General features: G+C 35.2%; 1 protein-coding gene across 9 annotated transcripts in view; it reads left to right on the top strand.

The window, feature by feature from the left end:
• Positions 1-27109, top strand: part of Ufd4 (ubiquitin fusion-degradation 4-like) — an 831523-nt gene that overhangs the window by 190970 nt on the left and 613444 nt on the right. For all 9 annotated transcript variants that reach the window (XM_090399614.1, XM_090399612.1, XM_090399618.1 and 6 more), the window contains exons 12-13: positions 14409-14637; positions 25481-25656. In XM_090399614.1, coding sequence (XP_090255740.1) covers positions 14409-14637; positions 25481-25656 — 405 coding nt within the window. The remainder of the gene's footprint in view (positions 1-14408; positions 14638-25480; positions 25657-27109) is intronic.

Raw genomic sequence — 27109 nt, 5'->3', positions numbered from 1 at the left:
GCAATAATCAAAAGAATTCAGGAATTTTATACTGAACTCTATGAAGACAAAGACCGGGACATTCAAGAATCATTTATGGATAACTCGAGTGAGGAAGAACACGATGCCCCTGAAATCTTACAAGGTGAAGTGGATATGGGAAATGAGGAATGGAAAGGCCCCAGGAGAAGATGGAATTATGGTAGAGTTCTTAAAACTGGGAGGAAGCCCTGTCATCAAACAGCTGACTAAACACTTTAATAAATGCCTAAAACAGAGAAAAATCCAAAAAATTGGAACAATTCACTTCTAATATTAATTTTTAAAAAGGGCAATAAGGAAGAAATTAAAAACTACAGACCTATAAGTCTACTCTCCATCATATATAGTCTTCACAAAAAGTATAAATAATAGAATAAAATCTAAACTAGAGGGAATGCAATCCTGTGAACAAGCTGGATTTAGAAAGAATTACAATACTTTGGACCATATTCACATTAAGACAGCTCATTGAAAAATCAATTGAATACAATAAACCCTTATGTCTGGCCTATATAGATTACGAAAAATCATTTGATTTGGTTAAAACATCTGCAACACTAAAAGCACTTGAAACCCAGGGAACTGAGAAACCATATATTGAAACACTAAAACATATTTACAATAATGCAACTTCTGTAATTAAATTATATAAAAACAGTGAAAAGTTCCAAATACAAAAAAGGCATCTGGCAAAGCGACACCATATCTCCCAAATTATTTACGGCTGCACTAGAGGAAGTCTTTAGAAACCTTGATTAGGAAACAAAAGGAATAAACATAAATGGAGAAAGACTGCATCATCTGAAATTTGCAGATGATATTGTCCTAATAGTAGATAATCTTGAAGATCTGGAAGAAAGGTTAAATCAGCTAAATGAAGCCTCTAGAGTAATTGGATTAAAAATAAATAGAGAAAAAACAAAAATAATGATGAATAAATACATAAGCCATAGAAACTGTCAAAGTTGAAAACCATGAAATAGAACAAGTTACTTCATATGTATATTTGGGCCAATTGTTATCCTTTGAAGATTGCCAAAGAAAAGAGATTAAACGAAGAATTCACCTTGAATGGATGGCATATAGGAAATATGCTAGGAAATATGCCAGTGCATACTTCCTGTCTAACATACAGAGGAGAAACATGGACTTTAACAGAAGCTCTAAACAAAAAGCTGAAAACAACACAACATCACATGGAGAGAAGTATGCTAAAAATAACATTAAGAGATAGGAACACAAATACCTGGATAAGATCTCAAACAGGTGTTACAGATATCGTAAAAATACATTAAACAGGCTAAGTGGAGATGGGCTGACCATATTAACAGATGCAGTGACAGGAGATGGACTAGAAAAACAACAGAGTGGAGACTAATGGATGGAGCAAGACAAAGAGAAAAACCGAGAAGAAGGTGGAGGGATGAACTGGAACAAATTGCAGGAGTTGAGATGGATCGGAGAGGCAGAAAACCGAGTAGTCTGGAAAATCATGGGGGAGATCTTTGTCCAGCAGTGGATAGAACCAAAACGTTTGAAGAAGAAGACCTGTCAAGACTCCAATATTATCAGGTCTATTTCTGTCTTCTAAGGCACTTTTTACTGTATCAATCCACCTATATCTTGGTTTTCTTCTGGGTCTTTTTCCAGCCAACCTGGCAGAAAACACTTGTTTTGTTGATCTTTCCTCTCCCATTCTGCTTAAGTGACCATATCACCTGAGATTAGCTTTGCTAATCCATTCCTGGATGCTGACAATATCAAGTTCTTTCCTAATATCCTCGTTTTTAATATGATATTGCCAATGATGCCATCTGTTCATGCCCCTAATCTTACTCAGAACTCTCATATCTGCGGTCTCTAGTCTTTGCTCGAGTGTTTTACTTCTAACCTAGCTCTCAGATCCATAAGTTAAAATTGGTTTGAACACAATGTCTTGTATACAGCTAATTTAGTGTTTTCGCTAATTTCTCTCTTATGCCATATAAATTTATTCAGCCGACTTCCTACCATACTAGCTTTGTTGATTCTTTTATCTCTTTCTATATTTAATTTATCTTTTCACTAAAAATCGTGCCTAACTAGCAAATATTTTACTTGTTTCCATTCACAGTGCAGTTGATATTTTCAATGTTTCTGCCTGTTTTCATTATCTTTTTAATGCTGACCTTCACACCATATCTATTCTTCTTCTACATTGGCATTACAGTCCCATGTAGGGCCTTGGCCTCCCATTTTTGGATTTCGTAACTCACTACGAGGTGGGATTGTTATCCCCACCCTCAACCATGTGGAATTGTTTATTAAGCATTGTATTCTTTGCCTGCTTTGAGGGGGAAAAACCCCAGATAAACTGGGGAAAAAACCCTACAGTCCATGCCCAAGACTGGCTAATTTGGCTATGTCTTAGAAAGATCAATGTCGGCGACAAGAATTGAACGCAGCACACTCCTTTCCCAGGCATATGGTTGCAGACCATGTAACCACTCGGCTAACCGTGCATACTATATCATATCTATTACAACAGTTATTCAGTTTAGTCAGGGAATCTTGCAGACTTCTAGCAGATTCGTTTAGAAGTATAATGTCATCTGCATAAAGCAAAGAGCTGAGATTAACACCTCCAATTTTGATATCAGGTTTAATACCACTTTCCTTCATAATGTGATCCATATAGATAATGAAGAAGAGAGGGGATAATGTACATCCTTGTCTGACACCAGATTTAACATTTAAACCATCTTTCTGTACTTCCTTCAATTCTAACTGCTGACTTACAACTCAAATAAAGACTAAGTATTGCTTGATATAATGCCCCATTAACACCATATAACTGTAGCGTTCTGAATAGCTTCTGTCTGGGCACCTTGTCATATGCCTTTTCCAGATCTACAAAACTTAAATACAGATCTTTGTTATATTCCCATGATTTCTCAACTATCTGTCATAAAGCGAAAATCTGACCAGACAGCCTCTATTAGGCCTGAATCCAGCTTGTTATTCAAGCTTTTCTTCCACAATCCTTCTCAACCATTTCTCAATTATACTTGCATATATCTTACCAGGAACACTCAGTAATGAAATACATCTGTAAATCTCACATTCAGTTTTATTTCCCTTTTTATATATGGATGCTATGAGAGCTCTACTTCAATAATCTGGAATCCGTCCCTCTGTCCAGGCCTTCTAAACTGTGCAGTCCAGCCATGGTAACACTTTTATATCTCTGTACTTCAGCATTTCTGGTTGAATCAAAAGCCTTTCTACCATTTCAGGCTTTTGATGGCTTTTTCTACTTCAAGTATGGATATGTATTCCTGACTGTATGCCTGGTCATTGTTTTTTTACCACTGTGCTGTCATCACTGCTTGTTTCATTTAGCAATTTTTCGAAGTAATTATTCCTTACGTCAAGAGTATCCTTTTCTCCTATTTTCATGTCACCTTTATAATCTCTAATTCCTTTTTCAGCACTCTTTCCTCCATAAGTCTTCCCGTGACTTTTGTTTAGCCAGTTTTACACAGTGTTTAGCTTTCTTACATTTGTCTCTGTATTCTCTAAGAGCACAAGCTGACTTATTTGCCAGGAACTTTTAATATGCTTTCTTCTTTTCCTTCACTGCCTCTTTAACTTCCTGTGTTCACCATGGAATTCGGATTTTTCTATCCTTTCAGACATCACCACATGCCTCTCTGGCTGAACAATCAACTCTTTCATTTTTTTTCTTGAATAATTTTTGTGTATTTTAGTCTACAGTTCACATCTGAGAGCTGCTCAACTTTTATTCTCTTTAAAACTTTCTTACATGTTCTTCTTTTCAATATGAAATTCAATTTTATCCTGCTTAATACTAAATGGTGATCACTTCAGATTTGTTGCAGTAGCTGACTTTTCGCTGTTCGCTCTGGTTCCCTGGCGAAAACAACGGGCCTTGTTTAACCGGGTGATGCCCCAGCTGTCATGAAATTTTGTCATGTTGTACCATCATTTTGTTTTTTGGTTTAAGCCAATAAGAATACAATTTGGTTGGCTAAATCCCAAATTGCCAGCCCATCCTCGGTTTTTCAGTATCCAAGTAGATATCTAACAGGGTGCACCACAAGAATTGTTTCTCAACACAAGAATTGCTGGGGGGGGGGTACCACAAAAACTAATATTAAAAAATGGGGCACACATGAAAGAAGTTGAGAAACACTGGCTTATGGGAAGGTCATTTCCTAGACTTTTGCTGTTAATTTTTAATGTGTATATTATTATTGTCATCAGATATTTTCTCTTTAACTCAATTACACTGGATGTACTTCTTCTTTTTGCACTACAGCTCCATTTAGGGCCTTGGTCTTCCATTTTTAACTCACTACAAGGTAGTGAGTTTAAAATAATGCACTACAAGGTAGGGTCGTTACCCCCCATGCTCAGCCATGTGTAATTGTCTGTGATGTGTTGTGTTCTTATGACCAGTTTGCCTGCTTTTTGGGAGAAAAAACCGCAGATAAACTGGGGAGGAAAATCTGCAGTCCACTCCCAAGACCGGCTAACTTGGCTATGTCTGAGAAAGATTCTTAGCTCCTCATGTTAGTGACGAGAATCGAACACAGGACACTCCTTTCCCAGGCATATGGTTTCAGAGTGCGTAACCACTCAGGTAATCGTGCGAATGCACTGGATGTATTTACCACTTCAGTATCATACTGTCCCACTCTCTCCCCATTATGTGAGAGAAAAATCTAGCTCTTACCCCTTTCTTCTCCTCACCTTCCACATAAGGAAAAATTTCATGAAAAGATATGCTATAAACCTGTTTTAGAGGTTGACTTCTATCATATCCCATCTTTTTTTTTTTAAACCAGTGTTTAAAAAAACTGGTTTTAAAAAATAAAAAAAAACTTCATCCTCTATATCATCTTTTGTAAGTCTTCTTTTTTTGCATCCTTTCACAGTTTCTTCATCTTCTTGGAATTGATACCAAATATGCATGCACTAGTTTAGGTTCAGTCATATTAAGGCCTTTTAAAGAGGAAAAATAACTTCCTATCTTATATGTTGATGAATGTTTTACTTTGCAGTTATCCTATAAGTTGTATTTGGAGAGTTTTTGCTATATATGACCTTTAAGCTTCAAATTCTTATCTTCCATACCTCCAGGATCCCTAGCCTGATCAGTTTCTCCAAGCATAATTCCATAAATATAAGATGCTCTTAGAATTCTTATCTAGCCAAAGTACATGTCTTTTTACATACTAACATTAAATTGAAGTCCTTTATCATTTGCCCACACTTCCATCATATTCAAATCATGGCTTACATAATTTGAATAGGATCGAACTGTAGGCAAATGAAAATATTGTTCTTGCTGAATATCAGAAGCATTTCTGATTGCCTACCTATCTCTGCATTATCTGTAAGCAGTTTGAACATCTCCTATTAGTTCTTTCTCAATATCATTAGTGTATAGATTGAGCAGCATTGATTCAAGGACTGATCTCTGAGATACACCATTCCTCATCTTAAATATGGCAAAATTCACTTTTTTTATGCTACCATATACTACTTTCTGATGCCTGTTTATCAGCCACCCACCTTATCTAAGTTAATAGTTTATATTTCAGTTCCATATTCTGCAGTTTATACAACAGCCTTTCATGTGGTATCCTTTCAAATGCTTTGGGAAAGTCCAACAGTATTATAGTTTTAAATAGAGAGTTTTATGACTAAAATGGTTTATAGAACACAGGAATTTATTAGGTGTTGCATAATGAATTACACCGATTTTCACTACTTAAAATAGGACTGGTGGCTTCTTCAGGGTTACAGACTTCAAAACAAATATAAATACAAAGATCACAAAGTTGATTAAATGCTGAAAAACAGTTACAATACCAATAGGTAAATTCATGCTAGACAGTAAGCATAAAAATGCATGACATGTATTAGCTGTCTGCATTTAGTGACAGAAGGTAATTATTGGCAAAATTTAAATATCTAATCCTTTCTTTCATGCTTACACGGTGATCAGAATACATTATGAAAAATTTTGGATACAAAGATCAACTTTGTGATCTTTGTATTTATATTTGTTAAATGGCCTTCATAATGTATTTAAATGTCTGATGTTAAAAGATTTAATAAGAGTTTTCCATGTGTCACTTATTGTCAGTCCTTAGTTCTTATTTAGTGATTCATGCAAAAGAATGACTAACATAAGTCTGGAATAAAACTTCTTTTCTATATAAGGCATGATTAGACGGTTCCAATCGACTGTATAATTGGTATTAAAAGTATGGTTAACCAAGCCAGACCTGTCTTTTCTTTTGTGATCAGCATCTTGAACATGTTCTTTCTTTCTAACCTCGTATCCATAGCTTGTTTTTCCTATGTAAGCTAATTTACATGAGCACGAAATTCTACATATCCTGGGTATTTGTAAAAAGGTGTGCTATATTTAGGAGACTCCAGGAGGCTACAAACAGTCTGAATTGGTTTACATATAGTATCATAATTCTTTGTATTGGATATTTTGGGTATTGGGTGCTGAAGGTTTTGAAAATAAAATAACTGTGTTCTTGGAATAGCCATTGAGAATTAAAAAAAAAATCTGGAGTTTTGATTCAGCTATCATTTGGTATAACATAACTACTGTATTCTTTAGAGCAGTGTTTCTCAAAGTGTGGTACACGCACCCCCCCCCCCCCCCCCCCCCGACGTGGGGGGTATGCGAGAGGCCTTCAGGAGGGTACTTGGCAATTTTCGGCTATGCATCATTAATGTATGGAATCATTATTAAGAAAAAAAAAAAGAATTATTTTAAACGTGTACATTTCTCACTAAATTATATATTATGTATGAATTCTCCTACTCAGATTGTGAGTTACTTGCTCCTTTCGGTAAACAACACGCCCTCCTAAACAATATCACTATATTGAAGACACAAGAAAAACAAGTAGTTTTATTGTGTCACTGAATAAGGTACAGAGACATTTACCGTCTATGTAATATATTTCTCAACAAATAGTGCAATTAGAGACACCCAAGATAAAAACGTCACTAACTAATGAGTCACATCTCCCCTCCAACAGAAACTGCTTATAGACTCGAGCAAAACCATATGTTGCCGGTGCAACATATGGTTTTGCTTGACACCACCCTGTCGTGAACATGTTAAAACTAAAATATATAGTGAATGTGTTTCAGATATTATGGAATTCGGTTGAAGAGAATTAGCATTTCAACTCAACTGTTGTCTTGCCTTTGTCTTTGGTTCATGCGATCTTTTATTAATAATACCGTACCAATCATATGCACTTTTTCATAGCTGCTCTATCTCTATTGGCCTACCATTGCTGTCTGTTTCGTGCTCTGCGTTTACTTCTCATTAGTCATCTGTGAAGGATTGTTCATTACCTATCTCAAGTCTTGTAAATTACTGGTAATTTTTGCTTGAAATAATGGGAAAGAATGTGAAACTATTTGGGTAGATGACTTTGACAATGTACACAAGGAAACTGTTCTTGATGCCAAAAGTAGCGATAGGAAATAGGAGCTTCTTGGTAAGTCACACCATTTTCAGTTTTTTTCTGAAAACTTTAGTTTCTGAAAATCCCTGCATATATCTCGCACCACGATTTTTTAGCTTTAATTTTTGGGAAAAAAGTGCGAGTTATATTCGAGTAAATACGGTATTTTTTTAGCTTTCAAATTATTAAGTATGAATCATTGGTTAAAGACTAGATTTATAAAATGCACAAAAGAGAGCAATATAGCAAATTCAAGTAGCTGTAAGCAACAAGAAAACGTTGATATTGTATCTGGATCAAATGAAATTGATAAGGATGTGTCGCCTGGCATCTCTAGAGAACCAACTAGGAAGAAGATGAAAAATCTTCTTAAATATGATATGAATTAAATTCTCGAAATCGTGGATTTTAATGGATGGGAAATGAAGAGGAACCTATTCCAAATTTTGTTCTATTAAAAATAAATCATATTTTTTGTTTATGTGAACATATAAATTCAAATAAAATAGACATTTTCAATGAAATATACTTTATTTATTCATTCATTCATTTATTATTATTATTTTGATAAGTGGGTACTTGCTAATAATGAAAATTTAAGAAGGGGTATGCAGATATCTGAAGTTTGAGAAACACTGCTTTAGAGTGTAACTTTTGCCTAATTTTTGAGATGGATGGTGAAGGGATGAGATATGAAGATAATGTCCTGTATCTGATAGTTTGCAATACTGGGAAAGAGTAACACCACTTTCAAGCTTTTTAGTGATTTGAACATCAAGGAAAGGAAGTTTTCCATCTTTCTCGAGCTGTAACGTAAATTTATAGTGGAATCGTAAGTTTTAGGTAGGAGATGTTTTTCATTGCTTGGTGAAGCACCACCACTGATTTTTGGAGCCACTTCACTCCTCCAAAAATCACCACAACTGATTTTTGGTGGTGTGAAGTGGCTACTGCCATGTTTCATTCTCATAGTAGGGGGCCTTGGGTTGCTGCTCCCCTTTCTTTTTACGTACAGTGTGGATGATGGCCTTATCTGGCATGCTTAACATACCATTAATCATTTAGGAAAGCAGTTTCTGTTCCATTTAAGAATACAGCAGTAAAACAGTTTATTGTAGTCTGGCTGCCAGATAGTGTATGAGCTCAATTGTAATCCATCTGTTGGAGGCTTCCTGATCAGCTGAAAAATAATCCTGCTGCTACTTACTCTGCCAGGTGGTGCCTGGAGGCAGGCTGGATCAATGGTATGCAGGGAACACTATCAGAGGTCACACACAGACTTGGAATCTGGGCACACCCTGTGTGTGAGTTATGTACACAAGTCTTCATCCCAGCTGCATGCCCTTGCTCTTTTTGTTTCCTGAATCAAACACTGTACATGAAAGCCAATCATGAAAATATTAGCACTTTAACTGTGGATACAAATCTCTAATAGAAAAATAACAAAAAAAATTCTAAAAATACAACAAAAAAAATTGGAATAAATAATATAAATTTGTTCAAACTCACCCAAAATAACACCAAATCTTTTTCCAATAAAAAAAAAAAAAACACTTCATATCCATTTCACCAACATTCAAGGCATCAATGCAAAACATTAGTGATATACACCACCACTTACAGACATCAAAATCTGACCTCTTTTTCCTAACAGAACCTCAGTTGGCATCCACCATGGCCACAGCCCACCTCAACTGTTCCAACTACATCCTGCATTCCACAAAAAGGGTGGAACATGTGCTTTTGTAAAATCTTGAAACTGCTTTTCAATTTGCTCCATCTCAAGATTTCCTTCATTTACTATCTTTAACATTCTCTTAACTCTGACGATCATGCTGCTCTTTTTAATTACCTATCACTAAAATTTGATCATCATCATCATCAAATTCCTGCCATGTACCCTCAAGGGGTGTACAGGATATGACAGTACTACATGAAAAAATTACATCATTACTAACTTCCTATCTACAATTTTCCTCCAAATCAGTCTGTTACTTCTCAAGACTCCAACATTATCAGATCTTATATTTCTATCGTCTAAGGCACTTTGTACCGTATCAATCCACCTATATCTTGGTCTTCCTCTGGGTCGTTTTCCTGCCAACCTGGCAGAGAACACTTGTTTTGCTAATCTTTCCTCTCCCATTCTATTTAAGTGACCATACCATCTGAGATTAGCTCTGCTAACGCATTCCTGGATGCTGACAATGTCAAGTTCTTTCCTAATATCCTCATTTTTAATATGATATTGCCATTGATGCCATCTGTTCACGCCTCTAATCTTTCTCAGGACTCTCATATCTGCGGTCTCTAGTCTTTGGTCAAGTGTTTTACTTCTGACCCAGCTCTCAGATCCATAAGTTAAAATTGGTTTGAACACAGTCTTGTATACAGCTAATTTAGTGTTCCGACTAATTTCTTTCTTATTTAATATGAATTTATTCAATTGACTTCCCACGATACCAGCTTTGCTGATTCTGTTGTCTATTTCTATATTTAGTTTACCATCTTCAGTAAAAATTGTGCCTAAGTAGCTGAAATGTTTTACTTGTTCCACAGGTTCTCCATTCACAACACAGTTGACATTTTCAATGATTCTGCCTATTTTCATTGTCTTTGTCTTTTTATTGCTGACCTTCATACCATATCTATTACAACAGCTATTCAATTTAGTCAGAGAATCTTGCAGACTTGTAGCGGATTTATTTAGAAGTATAACATCATCCGCATAAAGCAAAGAGCTGACATTAACTTCTCCAATTTTGATATCAGGTTTAATACCACATTCCTTCATAATGTGATCCATATAGATAATGAATAACAGAGGGGATAATGTACATCCTTGTCTCACACCAGATTTAACATTAAACCATCTTCCTGTACTTCCTTCAATTCTAACTGCTGACTCACAACTCAAATAAAGACTAAGTATTGCTTGATATAATGCCCCATTGACACCATATAACTGCAGCGTATTGAATAGCTTCTCTCTTGGCACCTTGTCATATGCCTTTTCTAAATCGACAAAACTTAAATACAGATCTTTGTTATATTCCCATGCTTTCTCGACTATTTGTCGTAAAGTGAAGATCTGATCCTGACAGCCTCTATTTGGCCTGAATCCAGCTTGTTCTTCACCAAGCTTTTCTTCCACAATTCTTCTCAACCGTTTCTCAAGTATACTTGCATAGATCTTGCCAGGAACACTCAGTAGGGAAATACCTCTGTAATTCTCACATTCAGTTTTATTTCCCTTTTTATATATGGGTACTATGAGAGCTCTACTCCAATCATCGGGAATTCGTCCCTCTGTCCAGGCTTTCTGAACTATGCAGTGCAGCCACTGTAAGACTCTTATACCACCATACTTCAGCATTTCTGGTCGAATATCATCTACTCCTGCTGCCTTTCCACATTTCAAGCCTTTGATGGCTTTTTCTACTTCAAGTATGGATATGTATTCCTGACTGCATGCCTGGTCAGTGTTTTTTATCACTGTGCTGTCATCACTGCTTGTTTCATTTAGCAGTTTTTCAAAGTAATTACTCCATACTTCAAGGATATCTTTTTCTCCTGTTTTCATTTCACCTTTATCATCTCTAATTCCTTTTACAGCACTCTTTCCTCCATTCCTAAGCTTCTTCAACAACCTCCAGAATATTTTGCCACCTTCTTGATATTTATTTTCTATATTCTTTCCAAAGTCCTCCCATGACTTTTGTTTAGCTAGTTTTACACACTGTTTAGCTTTCTTACATTTGTCTCTGTATTCTGTAAGAGTAAAAGCTGACTTATTTGCCAGGAACTTTTGATATGCTTTCTTCTTTTCCTTCACTGCCTCTTTAACTTCCTGTGTCCACCAGGGAGTTCTGATTTTTTTATCTTTGCACACAACTTCACCACATGCCTCTCTGGCAGAATCAATCAATGTTTCCTTCAGAGTTTGCCACTGAATCTCCAAGGTTTGATTCCTGTTCTCAAACTCTTTCATTTTCTTTTCAATAATATTTCTGTATTTTAGTCTACAGTTTACATCTGAGAGCTGCTCAACTTTTATTCGCTTTAAAACTTTCTTACATGTTATTCTTTTCAATATGAAATTCAATTTTATTCTGCTCAAGACTAAATAGTGATCACTTCCAATTTCAAATCCTCTGTACACTCTGGTGTCCTGCACCAGGGAGAAAACATCACTATCAACAATAACATAGTCAATGAGACTTTTCTTATTCCTAGCCTCTTCTCTCCATGTGAATTTGTGCACATTTTTATGTTGGAACATGGTGTTAGTAATAACCAGTCCATGTCCTGAGCAGAAATCCAACAGATATTTGCCATTATTATTAGCTTTGCTCTTTTCTCCAAATTTTCCCAAAATATTTTTGTATGTCTCACAATCATTTCCTACTCTACTATTTAGATCCCCAACAAGGACCAACTTTTCCTTTTTCATTGTGTCAGTTGCTTTTTCTAAAGCCTCAAAAAATTCCTCCACTTCTACCTTAGTAGAACCTTCTGTGGGACCATAGGCACAAATAAGTCTCATTGTCCAGTTCCCCATTCTCATATTTGCCCACATTACTCTACTTGAGACTGACTGCCATTCAAGAAGATTAGCCTCGTATTTTGTGTTGAATACTATGGCTACTCCTTCTTTTCCTTGATTGTTATTGTCTGAATATAACATTTTGTATTTATTGCTCAGAAAGATCTCACCAGTTTTGGTCTTTTTTGTTTCAGTCACCCCTATTATGTCGATCTGGTACTTATCTAATTCCTCAGCTAGCTCCATTTCTTTGCCATTCAGGCTTCTTATGTTGATAGTACCGATCTTTAACTCTGGTGATGTTGAGTTGGGGTTTGTTTTCAGATTTGTTCCAGTAGCTGACTTTTCGCTGTTCGCCCTGGTTCCCTGGCGAAAACAACGGGGGCCTTGTTTAACCGGGCGACGCCCCAGCCGGCATGAAATTTTGTCATGTTGTACCATCATTTTTTATTTTGGTTTAACCAATAAGAATACAATTTGGTCGGCTAAATCCCAAATTGCCAGCCCATCCTCGTTCGTTCAGTATCAAAGTAGATACCCAACAGGGTGCACCACGAGAAGGTGAGGATTGGGCATTAGGTCAGAAGCCCTGGTCGGTTCTCCGCATTCCTTTAAAGGCTATGTGGAGGTCTTCTCTCAGTTATACAGCTTTGACCCTTAAGCACCCCTAAAATTTGATTTCTTACCTAATTACCCAAATTGTGAGCTTGTCCTCCTTGACTTCTGTAACATAAACTGGCTCACCTACTCCAACTTCATAGTTAAGCTGGAAGTGACACTCCAGCCTTATTAGATGGAAATGATTGGTTTTGTGGTCTCATTATTTCCACTAGTCTTTTTTTGTACACTTTCTTCATTAATGTTTTGCATAGTTATTGGGATTCATATTTTAGCACTGACTTTTTCTCACTGATGGTGATCCCCCCCCGGGAGCTATATTTTCTCTTTTTTCTGTGATGGGTAGAATAAGATCTTGCTTTTTCTCTTAACTAGAATATCTAGGAAAGATAATGTCTCTGACCTTTCTTTTTGTCCACTGCAAACTTTATCTTGGTGTTATAATTGCTGAAAAAAAGATATAGATTCTTTATGTTGGGTGAACCACACATCGTGAACATTTTGGTTTTTGAATGAGAATTAGAACTAGTTTTCTTTCTGCTATTTATCAATCTAAAGAAGAACATTATTAAAATGTCATCAGTGGGAACCAGACCCAGAAGAGATACCAAGGTTGCAGTAATGCAGAAGTCATGTCTTCTGTGAAAGGTGTCCCTTCTAGGTCTGGCTCCCACTGATGAGACCTTAATAAAGCTCAAAACTGGTCTGGGTAGTGGTTCATCCCATAATGCATAGCATTATACACGTCCAAAAAAAAAAAAAAAAAAGGGTCGTGCTTTACGTTATGGGATACTAAAGGCAATTGATGTGCAATCCTTAGCCTCTATATCCAAGTAGCCCACGTGGACACTTGGATAAAGAATTAAACCAAGAATGTAATTTCTTGGCATCTTTACTATCTCGGTATTGTGCAAACATCTCTTTGGAGGAAAAGGAAGAGTATCTAGCATTAGGAATTGTGAGCCTCCATATCTCCATCAGTTTCGATGGTACCTGTTGGCAGGAAAGACCTGGATGCAAATCCTGTCTAAGATGCGAAGAACCTCTATTGTGGTTTTTCAGCTGAAGGTAAGTTAGCTGGTCTCATACAGATGTGGCAGGTTTTATCTCCCAGAAACTCTTGTTTTGAAAAAGTCTTACATGTTCTATGCATAAAACAGGAAAGAAAGGAAAAGAATAATACTACATTTTTGCTGTTGTAGGATTCTCCTAATTTTCCTCATCTGTCCCTTAGGACTGGCTGAGCCCTCCAATGAGGGGATTTTTTTTAAGTATATATTTTTTGACTGTAGATCTGTGTGTGTGTGTGTGTGTGTGTGTGTGTGTGTGTGTGTGTGTGTGTGTTCATGGGCCGGTTTGCCTGTTCTGAGGGACAAAACACCTGCGTTTCTGGGTGAAAAAACCCTCTACCTCTGAGACTGGCTAACTTACCTTTAGTCGAAAGAGACCAGATAAAGGTTCTTCACGTCATGGACGTGAATCAAACCCAGGTCTTTCTAACCATAGTAATAATAATATAGGGCTTTGTCTATACTGACTGAGCTACAGAAGCTATACATTTTTGCTGTTTGGCAAATAGTCCATTTTTTGTATTCAACTATTTATGAATCATATTTTTGAATAACTTAATATTCTATACTTGTTGATATTAGAAATTTTAAATTATTAAATTAATTTACTACTAATTTTTTTTTTTTTTTTTTTTAAAGGAGGAAGAAGAAATTGCAATGGAAGATGCTAAAGAAATTCTACCTGGAAGGCCTTATCACTGGAGAGATTGGAGTATAGTTAGAGGTCGAGATTGTCTCTATCTGTGGAGTGATGCTGCTGCTTTGGAACTTTCTAATGGGAGTAATGGTTGGTTCAGGTTCATTTTGGATGGAAAATTGGCCACCATGTATTCCAGTGGTAGTCCAGAAGGAGGATCTGATAGCTCAGGTAATTAATATTTTTAAATAGATTTTCTGTTATTAAAATTCAGATTTATAGTGTTTCATGAAATAAATTATAGTAGTGTTGTGATATTTAGCTGAACAGACCAGTGGTAATAATAATAATAATAAAAACAATCTTAGTTGAACTTAATTATGTATTTTTATGATTATTTTTTGCTGAAAGCTGAATACGAATTTTTTTGATAATCAAATCCTTATCTATGTAAGAAGTTTAATAAAGAAGTTGATGTTGACATGGCTCTGTGTTTAATAAGTCATACAGATTTATTTATTTAAATAACTTTCATGGTTTACATGCAATATACTTTATCCAACATTACATGGACATTATCAGGGTGACAGACTGTTAACTGCATCCAAAACCTGAATTTACAATAATCAGTCATTGTGCATATATTAGCCCATGTCTTGTCACAGCTGAAGTACACGATATTGCACTATCAGAGTTCAAAGAAACAATTGTAGAAAGTTGCGTAAATAAAAAATTATTTAAAATAATTATTAATTAAGAAAACTTATGAACAATTAATAGTGATCACTTCCCAAAACTCGGATATCAGCATGCAGTCTGATCAGTTGAGGTTGATAGTTGCGTAGATTTTCACATGTTTCAGGACCAGCCAGATTTGATTATGAGAACCCCTTAGCTGTAATAGCACTTCACAAAGTCGGAATTCAGCCACCTGTTATTTTCAGTATGCTAAAAATACTTGGGATCAGTAGGATGTTTGTGTATTGGACTATTAAACGTTATAATGATACAGATGACGTATCCTAATATCATAACGTATGCGGCAGAGGATGATAAAATCAAAAGCACTTCTCTGGCAGTGTGTGAACAACACAGAGATATCCTCTTCACAGATGAGAAGATTTTCACCATTGAAGAGTTGCTTAACTGCCAAAATGATTGGTTATATTCCTCATATGGGTGCTATGGCACGTTGCTCAGCACGTGCCATAGCACCAAGATTCAGAGAGGTCACCACCCCACATCAGTGATAGTTTGGTGTGTGTGTGTGGGGGGGGGGTGATCAGGGAGTATCTATTGCATTTCTGTGAGAAATAGGTCAAAACCTTTGCCAAAGTGTATCAAGACACCTTGCTGGAACCTGTGTTATGATTCCTGAACAACACCTTGTTTCATGGTAGGCAGTGGGCCTACCAATAGGACTCAGTCCTTGCACATATTTGTCTTTGGAATATGCCCTACCACATATCATCATCCGATTGGTGTCTGGAAGTCCCGATCTGAATCTGTTGGACTTCAAATTGTGGTTGGACCTTGAGAGAGTAACCTGCAAGAAATGACACTCCAGCCTAAAGGTGGAGTTGGAGCAAGCAGCATTTCTGTTGGATTTTGTGCTTGCTGCCATTGATATGTGATCTCACAGACTTCCAGTATGTGTGGAGGCAAAAGGAGGATATTTTGAATATTGAGTGCTACTATATGCATGTTATACATGTGGTTTGTATGTGCTGAAAGCTGTAAATGATTTATCAATCGATTAAAGGTTTATTACCTGTTCAAGTTGTAACAGTATTTATGGCTTGACCAGGTAGCATATAAAAAGAACCTGTTGGGGTGGGGATGGGAGCTTACTGTTATCAAAAATTTTCTCTTCAAAGTCTAATCTTTGAAGTCTGTGTGGGAAGCACATTATCCTACCATATTGTCAAGAAGAGTTTGTTTCACAAGGCTTTGTCATAAGTGTGACAACTCTTTGCAACATCGTCCAGTCATAGTAGGCAGTTCTGTATATGTTGATTACTGCACAATTTTCTGTCATTCTTGTTAAATGAGGATCATTCAAAGACAGTTTTAGCAATAGTTGATTTTGCAGTCATCGATTCTTAATAACAGACAGGTTTTCAGCAGGCAGACAGTGTCTGTATACATTTCTGCTAAAAACACTCTTCACAGACCCAATGGAACATAACCCGGTAACAACAGAATCCAAGTTTGTGGGACTCATTTTTGGCAGAAATCCTTGCATATATTTGTCAGCTAAGAGAAAGATGCAAGAGAGCATAGAATATCCTTCATGCTCTGCCCTTTCAGTTTGGGGTACTGATTGATGTTATTTGTTTTGCCTTTATTATGTACTTGTTTACCCAGAGCTTGATCATGGATCCATACTCTATTTCTGCAAAGAAGAGTCTCTGCAATGGTGGGATCCTATTCATCATCAAAGTATATAAATGTCTATTCAGTCATCATGTCAAAGTTAACAAACCTACTTTGTCACTTCAACAGAAACATTTATTATTTAACTTTACCCTAAAAATAGTCTTTATCCACGCATCCCACATGGACTAGTATTTTTTCCCCTATATTGGAAAGATCAATATTACGGCAGACACTCCTTCATGCATTTCATGTTCATATGAAAGAGGTCATGCAGGTGGACATGACCGTTGACAACTTTACCTGCACTGAACATGATAGCATTCTATCATTCATGGTAGGATTTCATTTCATCATGCATCCTCTTGCTGCCAGCTAAAAAAAAAAAAAAAAAAAGTCATATTCTATGTTCAGTCTTTCAGCTGTTTAATGCACACAGACTTGGGAGGAACCTAACCCCTACCAAATGCGTCCCTCGGGTGGTGGATGAGGGAAGCCCAAACAGGCAGTTCCGAATAATGAATAAGGAGCCGTGGACCAAAGGTGCACTTCAGAACCATGGTCAGAAGAAGTGCTGTAGACCACTGTAAAGATGTTAGCAAGTCGAAGAAGAAAAAGGCCCTCAGCCCTGCACGGCTCTTTGCAATCCCACCAAGGTGGTGGCGAGAAATCTGCAAGAGCAGGGGGGGGGGGGGGGTGCTAAGAATCCCGCTGAGGAAGGTAAACCACCATCTGGAAATTTGACCCCATTTATTGGTTCCTTCAACACTAGAACTCTGTCTTCTGACTCCCATATTGATTTCCTGCTTCAAGAACTGCAAAATGTAAAGTTTGATGTCCTCGCTATCTGTGAAACCCAAAGAAGCTCTGAATTAACAGCAAAATGGAACAATGGCAGCCAAATTTTCTTGGGAGTCTCAGATAACACTACAAGGGCTGGAGGAGTTGGCTTCATCATAAATGAAAAGCTAACTAAAAATATTATTTCTTGTACAATCCATTCTGAACGACTAGGAACACTAATATTAAAAATTGGAGAATCCATAACAATAAAAATAATAGTAGCCTGCGCACCCACCTGAACAGCTGACAAAAAAAAAAAAAAGAAATAGAAAATTTCTATGAACACCTACGAGAAACATTACTGAAAAAAACAACATACACAATAGTGTGTGGAGATTTCAACGCAAAGATTGGTACAGGATTTATTGAAGAAAAATACATTGAACCGTGGGGGAAAGGGGAAAGAAATGAACGAGGTGAACTCCTGGCAGAATTTGTAGAAGCAGAAAGGCTGTACATTATGAATAGTTTCTTTAAAAAGAGAACTGGAAAAAGATGGACTTGGCAATCTCCAAATGGAGAGACAAGAAATGAAATTGATTTCATCCTAACAGATTGCAAAAGAATAATAAAAAATGCCGAAGTCATTGGGAAAACTTACTGCGACATTCATTCAGACCACCATCCAATAAGAGCCACTCTCAAAATACATAAAAAAATGAACGCATACAAGCACAGTCCAACCATAAAAAACGCTCAAAACAGATAAACCCAGAAGAATTTAGAAAAAAAGGTGGAAGAAACCGACTGGAAATTAAAAAATGACATCGACGAAGATTTAACAAACTTTAACAATAAATTAATGAACTGCAAAGAAAGAACCTTATGAGCTTCCTCCTAAGACCAGGAAACGCCTATCAGCAAGAACAATAGAACTTATGAAGAAAAGAAGAATACTGAAAGATACAGGAAAAGATCGTCTAGACTATAAAATTATTTGTAAACAACTGAGGCAGAATATCAAAGACTACTATAACATATATAGAACAACAAAATTGGCAGAAGCAGCTAGGCTCCACAGTAGCCTAAAAAATGTAGAAAAAGAAATAAATCTTAAGCAACCACTACCATCAGCCTTCATAGACAATCAAGGAAACAGACACACAAACAGAGGTGAAATGGAAAAAATAGTAAAATAGTTTTATGAGGACCTTTACTCATCTAAACAAGTAATCACAGCTCCAGTACCAGACGAAAATTTGGAAAATCTGGAAATACCATCTGTCTTACCTGAAGAAATAAAAATGGCTATCCACCATATGAAAAATGACCGATCACCAGGAATTGACGGTATAAAATCATATGAATTAAAAATGGGTGGACAAATACTCTTCAAAGCTCTAGCAGAAAGGTTTACCCGATATTATACAATTAAGGAAAGTACCTACTGAATGGAAAACATCAGTAACTACAGACCTATCTGTCTATTAGCACACACATATAAAATATTCGCCAGAATCATCCTAAACCTAATACAAACCTCCATCAATGAAAATAGCTGCAAAGAACAGGCTGGTTTCAAAAAAGGCTTTTCAACAATAGAAAAGCCTTTTTTGAATTCAAAAAATTCAAACTATTACTCAGCTAACAGAAAGATGCAGAGAATACCAGATCCCACTTTGTCTTCTTTTTATAGATTTTAAAAAGGCATTTGACACTGTTGAGCATAACACAATATTCCAAGCTTTAATAGAACAAGGCGTAGAAAAAGCATACAACCAACTCATAAAAGATATCTACAAAGGAAGCACAACAAATATCACCCTTTTCAATCACCCGATTAAAATTAACTTAAGTAGAGGAGTACGTCAGGGTGATGTCTTATCACCTAATCTCTTCACATCTACTCTGGACAGCATCATTCGAAAAATTGACATGAAAGATGGAATAAACATTGATGGTGAAATATTAAATATCCTATTATTCGCCGATGATGTGGTATTAATATCTCACTCACCCAAACTCCTAGAATCAATGCTGAATAACATAAGCCAAAACTGCCAAAAAATTGGATTGGAAATACATCATCATCATCATCATCATACGTATCAAGGATTTAGGCCTAGTATGGCCTGTTCCGGCCTTAGAAGTCATCGTTGAATCGTTTAAAAGGACGTCCTGGTTTTCTTTTTCCTAATGGCTTGTACTTTAAGGCTTGTTTTGGTAATCTTTCTGTTTTCATTCTTTGAACGTGTTCCATCCATCTATGTTTATATTTTTTAATTTTTTCAATTACTGGTTCTTGGTTTAATTCTTTCATAATATCTTCGTTTCTTTTGTGATCAAATAGGGTATACTTTGCAGTTTTTCTCATAAACTTCATTTCTGCTGTTGTTAATCTTTGTTTGTCTTTTTGTTTTATTGTCCAGATTTCGCTTCCATACGTTAAGACCAGTAGGGCTAATGTATTGTATACTTTTAGCCTGGTTTGTTTTTGAACTAGGTTTGGTTTAAATATAGAGTTAATTACTCCTGTTATTTTTAAATATTTTGCAATTTTTATGTTTATATCTTTTTCATTTTCATAAGTGATCATACATCCTAGGTAGTTAAATGAATTCACCTGTTCTAAGATCTTGTTATCTAATACTATTTTAGTTCTTGCTGGATCTTGTCCTTTAGAGGCCATAGTTTTTGATTTTTCCGTTGATATTATCATACCATAATCTTTGGATATCTCATTTAGATTTAAAATAGCTTTCTATAAGTTATCTTCAGAATTTATAATTATTATTTGGTCGTCTGCAAAGAGGAGAGTGTTCAAGTTAACTGTAGGTGAAAGTTTAATTCCTTGATGTAAATTTTTACTCCATTTTATTATTATTTCATTTAAGTAGATATTAAAAAGAGTTGCTGAGAGGGGACATCCCTGTCGGACCCCTTGGTTTATCTCTCTTGTATATGATAGCTCATGATTTAATCTTATTTGTATTTGATTATTTTCATATATTTGTATTTGATTATTTTCATATATACTTGTGACAGCTTTTAGGATATTATTTGGTATTTGTCTTTCTTTTAATATGTTAAATAATGTTTCTTTTAACTTTGTCAAATGCTTTTTCAAAGTCAATAAATGCAATATGTGTTTCTAAATTATATTCTCTTCTTTTCTCTATTATTAATTTTAGGCAAAAGGCTGGGTCTATACATGATCGTCCTTTTCTAAATCCATTTTGTACCTCTAGAATAAAGTTTTCGGAATATTTCATTAGTTTGTTATTTAAGATTCTGCTGTATATTTTGTAACATGAATTTAGTATACTGATACCTCTATAGTTTTTAGGGTCATCTCTATTACCTTTTTTAAAGATAGGAATCACAATTGCTTTTTTCCATTCTATTGTGGGGGAATACCAGTTGAGTAAATTTTATTTAAAAATAATAAGAGTCTTCCTTTGAATCTTGTTCCTGTGTATTTATATAGTTCTGAACCTAGCTTATCTTCTCCAGGTGATTTTCCGTTTCTTGTTTCTTTCAGGCTGATTTCTAATTCTTCTTCAGTTATTTCCTTTTCATTTTCGTTAATTGTTTGCCAGTTGTCTTTTTTAAAATATTTGTCTGTCCACAGTTCTATGTAGTAATTTAGAAATTCTTCTAATTTCAATTCAGTGTTTAATTTTATGTTTTCTTTGGTATCTGCATTTAGGTGTTTCAAAATCTTATATACATTGGGTCTTATTTTATATAAATCATGTTCTAAATTAGAAACAAATTTATTCCATGATTCTCTGTCTTTTTCTGACTTCTCTTTTAGCTATGGCTCTTATTCTTTTATATTCTATTTCATCTTCTAATCTTTTACTGCTTAACCATTTGTGATAGGCTTCTTTTTTCTTTTTGATTATTTCTTTGATTGTATCATCCCAGATCTTCAGTTTTTTTCTTTTATTGAATTTTTTGGTCTTTCCTAAGCTTTCATTTGCTGCTGCATTTAGTATCGTTTTTATATTAAGCCATTCTATTTCTATTTCTTCATTTTATCTAGATACTAGTTAATTCTTTGTTCATATAGCCATTGTACATTTGTGTCATTCAATAGTCTAGTTTTCAATTTTTCTTTCTGTTCTTGTTACTTGTAGCCATTTAGGTGGTAATCTTGATTTTATTTTAACAAGGAAGTGGTCACTGCTTATTTCATATCCTCTGTGAACTCTAACATCTAGTGAAAATTTTGATGTCTTTTCATTTAATATGAAGTAATCTAATATTGATTTCCATCCTCTTGCTGCCCAAGTATATTTATGTATGTCTTTATGTTTATAGAAGGAATTCATTATTTTTAGGTTATTATAAACTACAAAGTCAATCAATTTTTTACCATTTCTGTTTAGCATGTGTTCTCCATGTATTCCTATATTATTATTAATTTTCGTGTTTCCAATTCTTGCATTTAAGTCTCCTGCTAAAATTATGTAATCATTTTTATTTATTTTATTATATATGTTTTGTAGCTGATTATAAAAATCAATATTATCCTGTTCTCTTCCTTCTTCTGGGGCATATAAACCAATTATTGTTAAATAGCCTCTATCTATTTTTATTCTAGCTTCTTAGGATTGGAAATACACCCTGACAAAACAAGATGGATGAAAAACAAATACTGTAAAGATCATACAATCACTCTAGAATCTCACACCATCAAAAAAGTTGAAGAATACATCTACCTCGGATAGTCCATAAAAATTAATAATGATATATCAAATGAAATAGCAAGGAGAAAAAGAGCTGCTTGGATAGCCTTCAACAAAATAAAATCAACAATTACCAACCAAAACATAGATATAGACATAAGAGCCCATCTTTTCAATAGTCACATCTTACCAGCATTAACTTATGGCAGTGAAACATGGAACATAACTTTAAAAGAAGAATAAAGCTTAATAACAACTCAACATGCAATAGAAAGAAGAATATGCAATATAAACAAAATAGACCACGTAAGACACACAGAAATCGGGAAGAAGTCTGGACTCACAGATATAATAAAAACAATCTACAACAGCAAAAGAAGATGGGTAGGACATCTCGCCAGAATGAATGACAACAGATGGACAGTCAGAGTTACAAACTGGTATCCAAGAGATACCAAAAGGAAAGACTAGCCTTAAGGTGGGAAGACCCAATGATTAAGAAAGTTGGAAGAAAATGGAGAAGAAAAGCCCAAGACAGGAATAGCTGGACTCTTTACGACCTGCAGTCATGGAGAAATCCTGACTGAAACCACAGGTCCATCAAGGTAATGCACACAGAGCAAAGCATTCTGATTTCATAACCATCTATACTGATGGATTGAGATCTTCTGTTGGGTATGGTGCTATTTTTCCTGACCACCTTGACTCAAGTCAGGTTCCACTTTAATGCAGCAACTGTACTTTTGAGATGCATGTACCCAGTTTGCCATTGTACACGTAAAAGAAAACTGTTACAAAAAATATATGATTTATACAGACTGATTGAGTTCTTCACAGGTCATCTACATACAGCGATAATTGTATTAAATGAGGATCCTTAATTTTGATGGTGGTTTGGATATCCAGTCACAGTAGAGTCAAGAGAAATGAGACTGCAGATGCTGTTGCTAGTTTAGCTCATACTTTCTTTACTTACAATTAATCAGTGGCAGTTATCCTGGCAGGAAAAACTAACAAATGAATTGGCAATCTAGTCTTAGTTAAGCATTGGCTGTCTAGTCTATGTAGAAAAAAAACAGAAGAGAGGAAGTTGTACTTGCTAGGTGCTGTACGAGGGTGGTCTGAAAAGTTCTTGGCCTCAACCATAGATGGCAACACTATCTGCAAGATTTTTTTTTTTCTAAGTTGGTACATCTGTCATAATTATCCATGTGAAATTACGTCATTCAGTCAGGTAGTTTGCTTTATTCACGTCTGAAGCAAAAGTGTTGTCTGTATCCCTTGAAATGGATAAAATTGAGTATCGTGCAGTTATAAAATTCTTTGTAAGAGAAGGTTTAATGCCAGAAGAAATTCATTCGAAGTTCATAAAAGTTTATGGGCACACTTCTCCTTTGTTTTTGACAATTCAGAAATGGGCTGCCAAGTTTAAACATGGCTGTACCAGCCTTGAAGATGATCCACGTGAAGGATGTCCAAAAAGTGTAACAACACCAGAAATCATTGATCAAGTGTACGATATGGTATTGGATGACCGGCGAGTCAAAGTGTGTGAAATTGCTGAGACTCTAGGCATTTCAAAAGGATGTGTAAGATATATTTTGCATGAAGAATTGCAAATGAAAAAGCTTTGAGCAAGATGGATGCCGCACTTGCTCGGTAGATCAAAAATGCACTCGCATGAAAATCTCTGAACAGTGCTTTGAGCATTTTAACAAGAATAAAATTGATTTTGTGTGTCAATTTATTACTGTGGATGAGACTTCGATTCACCATTACACACCAGAATCCAAATAAAACACCAAATAAAACAAATCAGTAAAATCTTCTTCACTGCCTCCAAATTCATAATCCTTTGAGCCTATTGCATGTTTTCCTCATAGTTCTTATATCCCAAATTATCAGTGTTTTGGTGGTGATAATTTTATAATTCTTACATAACTTCTTTTTTTTTCCCCACTTTGTCAACCTTACCAAACTACAACTACAACCAACTAGTGTGTAAATGGAGATGTTTTATAAAATTGTTTACATCATCTTTTAACTTATATTATTACCCAAATCGTAGCTAAAAAGTTTCTAATGAATGAGGAGCATTTTAAAAATTTAAATTTCCTGTAATCTTTTCCGCATACTATCATCCTCTCCAAACACATCACTCATTGCCTATCATTTCAAACTACTTTCACATATCAACACTGAATATCTCCTTTTCAAACTGGAATGGATGTTTGACAGGAAACTTCAAATGTGTGTAGATGCAGAAAATTTCGGTTGTGTGTAGATGCAGAAAATTTCGGTTGTGTGTAGATGCAGAAAATTTTATAAATCTTTTCCAGATACTGTCTGTCATTCATTACTGCAATTCACATACTGTTAAAATTGTTCATTCTTGGTGAGCCATTTCTCAGACCAGAAATGAATTTGAGAGCATTTGTGAAATTCAAAAGGCCCAAATTTTGTTGTGTAAGATTTTTATTTTAAGTCACATATGCTTGAGAGAGAGGGGAAAATGTATTCATAATTAATGAAAAGCTGTTAATCTTTATCATTTTGATTATTATGATATCAAACTAATTGCATTGCTTTCACTGGAATGAAGATAAATTTTCTAACAGTTAATGAACGTGTGAGATAATGTGTAAATGGAGTGTATGTTACTAACTGCCCTTGCTAAATTCTTATATTACTAAGTGAAACATAGTATCACAGTAAAAAATATTTTAATTTGTATATTAACTAAATAAATATACTTTAAATATAATGAAAACTTTTTATGTTAACAATCCTATGCAACAAGTACTGCATATAGTAAGAAATCTATTATATGAATATTTTTGTATTAATATAATCGATTTTTACTTTTCAGTTGAATTATAGTGACCTTCTGTTGCATTTATTTAGTTGTAAATGTTTTGTATCAAAATCAGTACAGTTCAATGTAGGTGAAACGAGTACATTCTTGAGCATCCTTGAGGAAAGTTATTATTATATAAAATTTTGAAATTTATTCCAAGAAATATATAATTTTAATTTAAAGTGTATGATTTTTAAATTAATGTTGAAAACACTAGTTAAATAATGGTTCTGCTTCTTTTATCACATCTCTGAATAATGAAATTTACTGTGTTATCCATAGACTATATCTTTTTGAGTTTTCTGAAAAGAACAAACAAACACAGCAGTGCTTGACATTTAATATAATCCAGTTTGCGTTTCAGAAAATCGTGGTGAGTTTTTAGAAAAGTTGCAGAGAGCAAGAAGTCAAGTTAAACCAGGTACCCCAAGTCAACCTATCTTGTCCTCTCCTGGACCCATAAGACTTGTTGTTGGAAACTGGTCATTATCATGTAGGCGTGAAGGTGAAATCTGTATCCATAATTCTGATGGACAACAGGTATGATTACATCATTATTTATATGAATTGAGAATAATTGCTTTCAATTAATTTCAAGTGTTCTTTGAATTTCCCCAAAAAAAGTAGAATCGTTAACAATCTTTATTTTCTTAGTCTGTAGAAGATGTAAGAAATATTTAAAAAAAAAAAAGAAGCAAAATAATAAAAATAAATTACATGTGATTCTGCTTGTCATTTGGTAAATTATTTTGTATGTTGTTATTTTTCAGTACTTTTAGATGCATTTTCTAAATATTCTTTTTTTTCTTTCTTTCTTTTTTTTTTTTGTTAATATTCAGAATTTTGGAAAATATTTACATTCTCCAAATAACAGTACTATATTTTCTTGCATATTCTTAAACTAATGTTGTTACTATGTACAGTTTTGTGTGATTTACTATGTGATTTGTACTAATCGTGTTATGATGGTGGTTTTAATTAAATCCATCCCGTTTTATCCAGATTCACAGTAGTGGTCATTGTAAATCTGGCAGATTCATTAATTGTGTGATGGTTTTACTTATATCCGTCCTGTGTGCTGCTTGTATTCGTTATGTTGTGATGTGTGTTTCTGTATAATCCATGACTGTACGGATATTGTTGTCTACATGCAACGGATTCAGTGTGCTCGGCCACATATTCCTGCAAGAGCAACCGCATGAGATACGGAACTTCACTAAACGGGATGCGGGCAGCTCTCCTCTTCGCCAGCAGAGCTAAGCCTCACTGTGACGTCACTTTGCTTAACTTTCGTTTCATCCCTGATTTTGTCCAATTTAAGAAATGGATTAATTCCAGAACCAGTAACGAGAATAATCAGAACCTGTAATCCAAATAAATAATGTGATATAATTATGTTATTACTTACTTTTAATGAGATGGTGTTCAGCTTCTCGGCCTTTGCAGAGTTGCTGGATATCTGGCTCAATATTGATCAATTTCAGTCAAAGATTGGCACACACACACACACACACCAAGACGATTTCTGTATTTTGTTTTTATTTGAGGGAGCGATGAAAATCCTTTCTCACAAAAATAGGTTGTAGAAAACTGCATGACGATTTTCAGTGCTGCTTCAGATAATTCAGGAAATTCACTTTTCACTGAAGGCGAGATCCAGAATCGAGCCAAACCAAGATCACAGAATTGCATTTTAAGCCCACTGTCACTTGAAAGTGCAATTAACTGTTCTTTTTTCGATAACGAAAGGTCGTTCTCGTGACTATAAGCTAAAAGAGAGTAATTTAATAATAAGGTGAGACACCTTTTGACATCTCGTATAGGTAAATATGACCTCTCCATGGGAGCCAGACCCATAGGTGGTGATACCAAGGTGGAAGCAATGACGAGACCTCAATAAAGGTTGAAACTGGTCTGGGTAGTGGCCCTTCCCTTAATGCATAGCATTAATACATGTCTGCAAGGAGATGTGCTTTGCATTATGGGAGATACT

This window comes from Typopeltis vanoorti, chromosome 10 (assembly GCF_054136105.1).
Source record: "Typopeltis vanoorti isolate ZY-2024b chromosome 10, IOZ_Tvanoo_1.0, whole genome shotgun sequence".
Lineage (NCBI taxonomy): Eukaryota > Metazoa > Arthropoda > Arachnida > Uropygi > Thelyphonidae > Typopeltis > Typopeltis vanoorti.
Note: the sequence above shows the minus strand (reverse complement) of the source record. Positions and strands in the feature narration are given on the sequence as shown.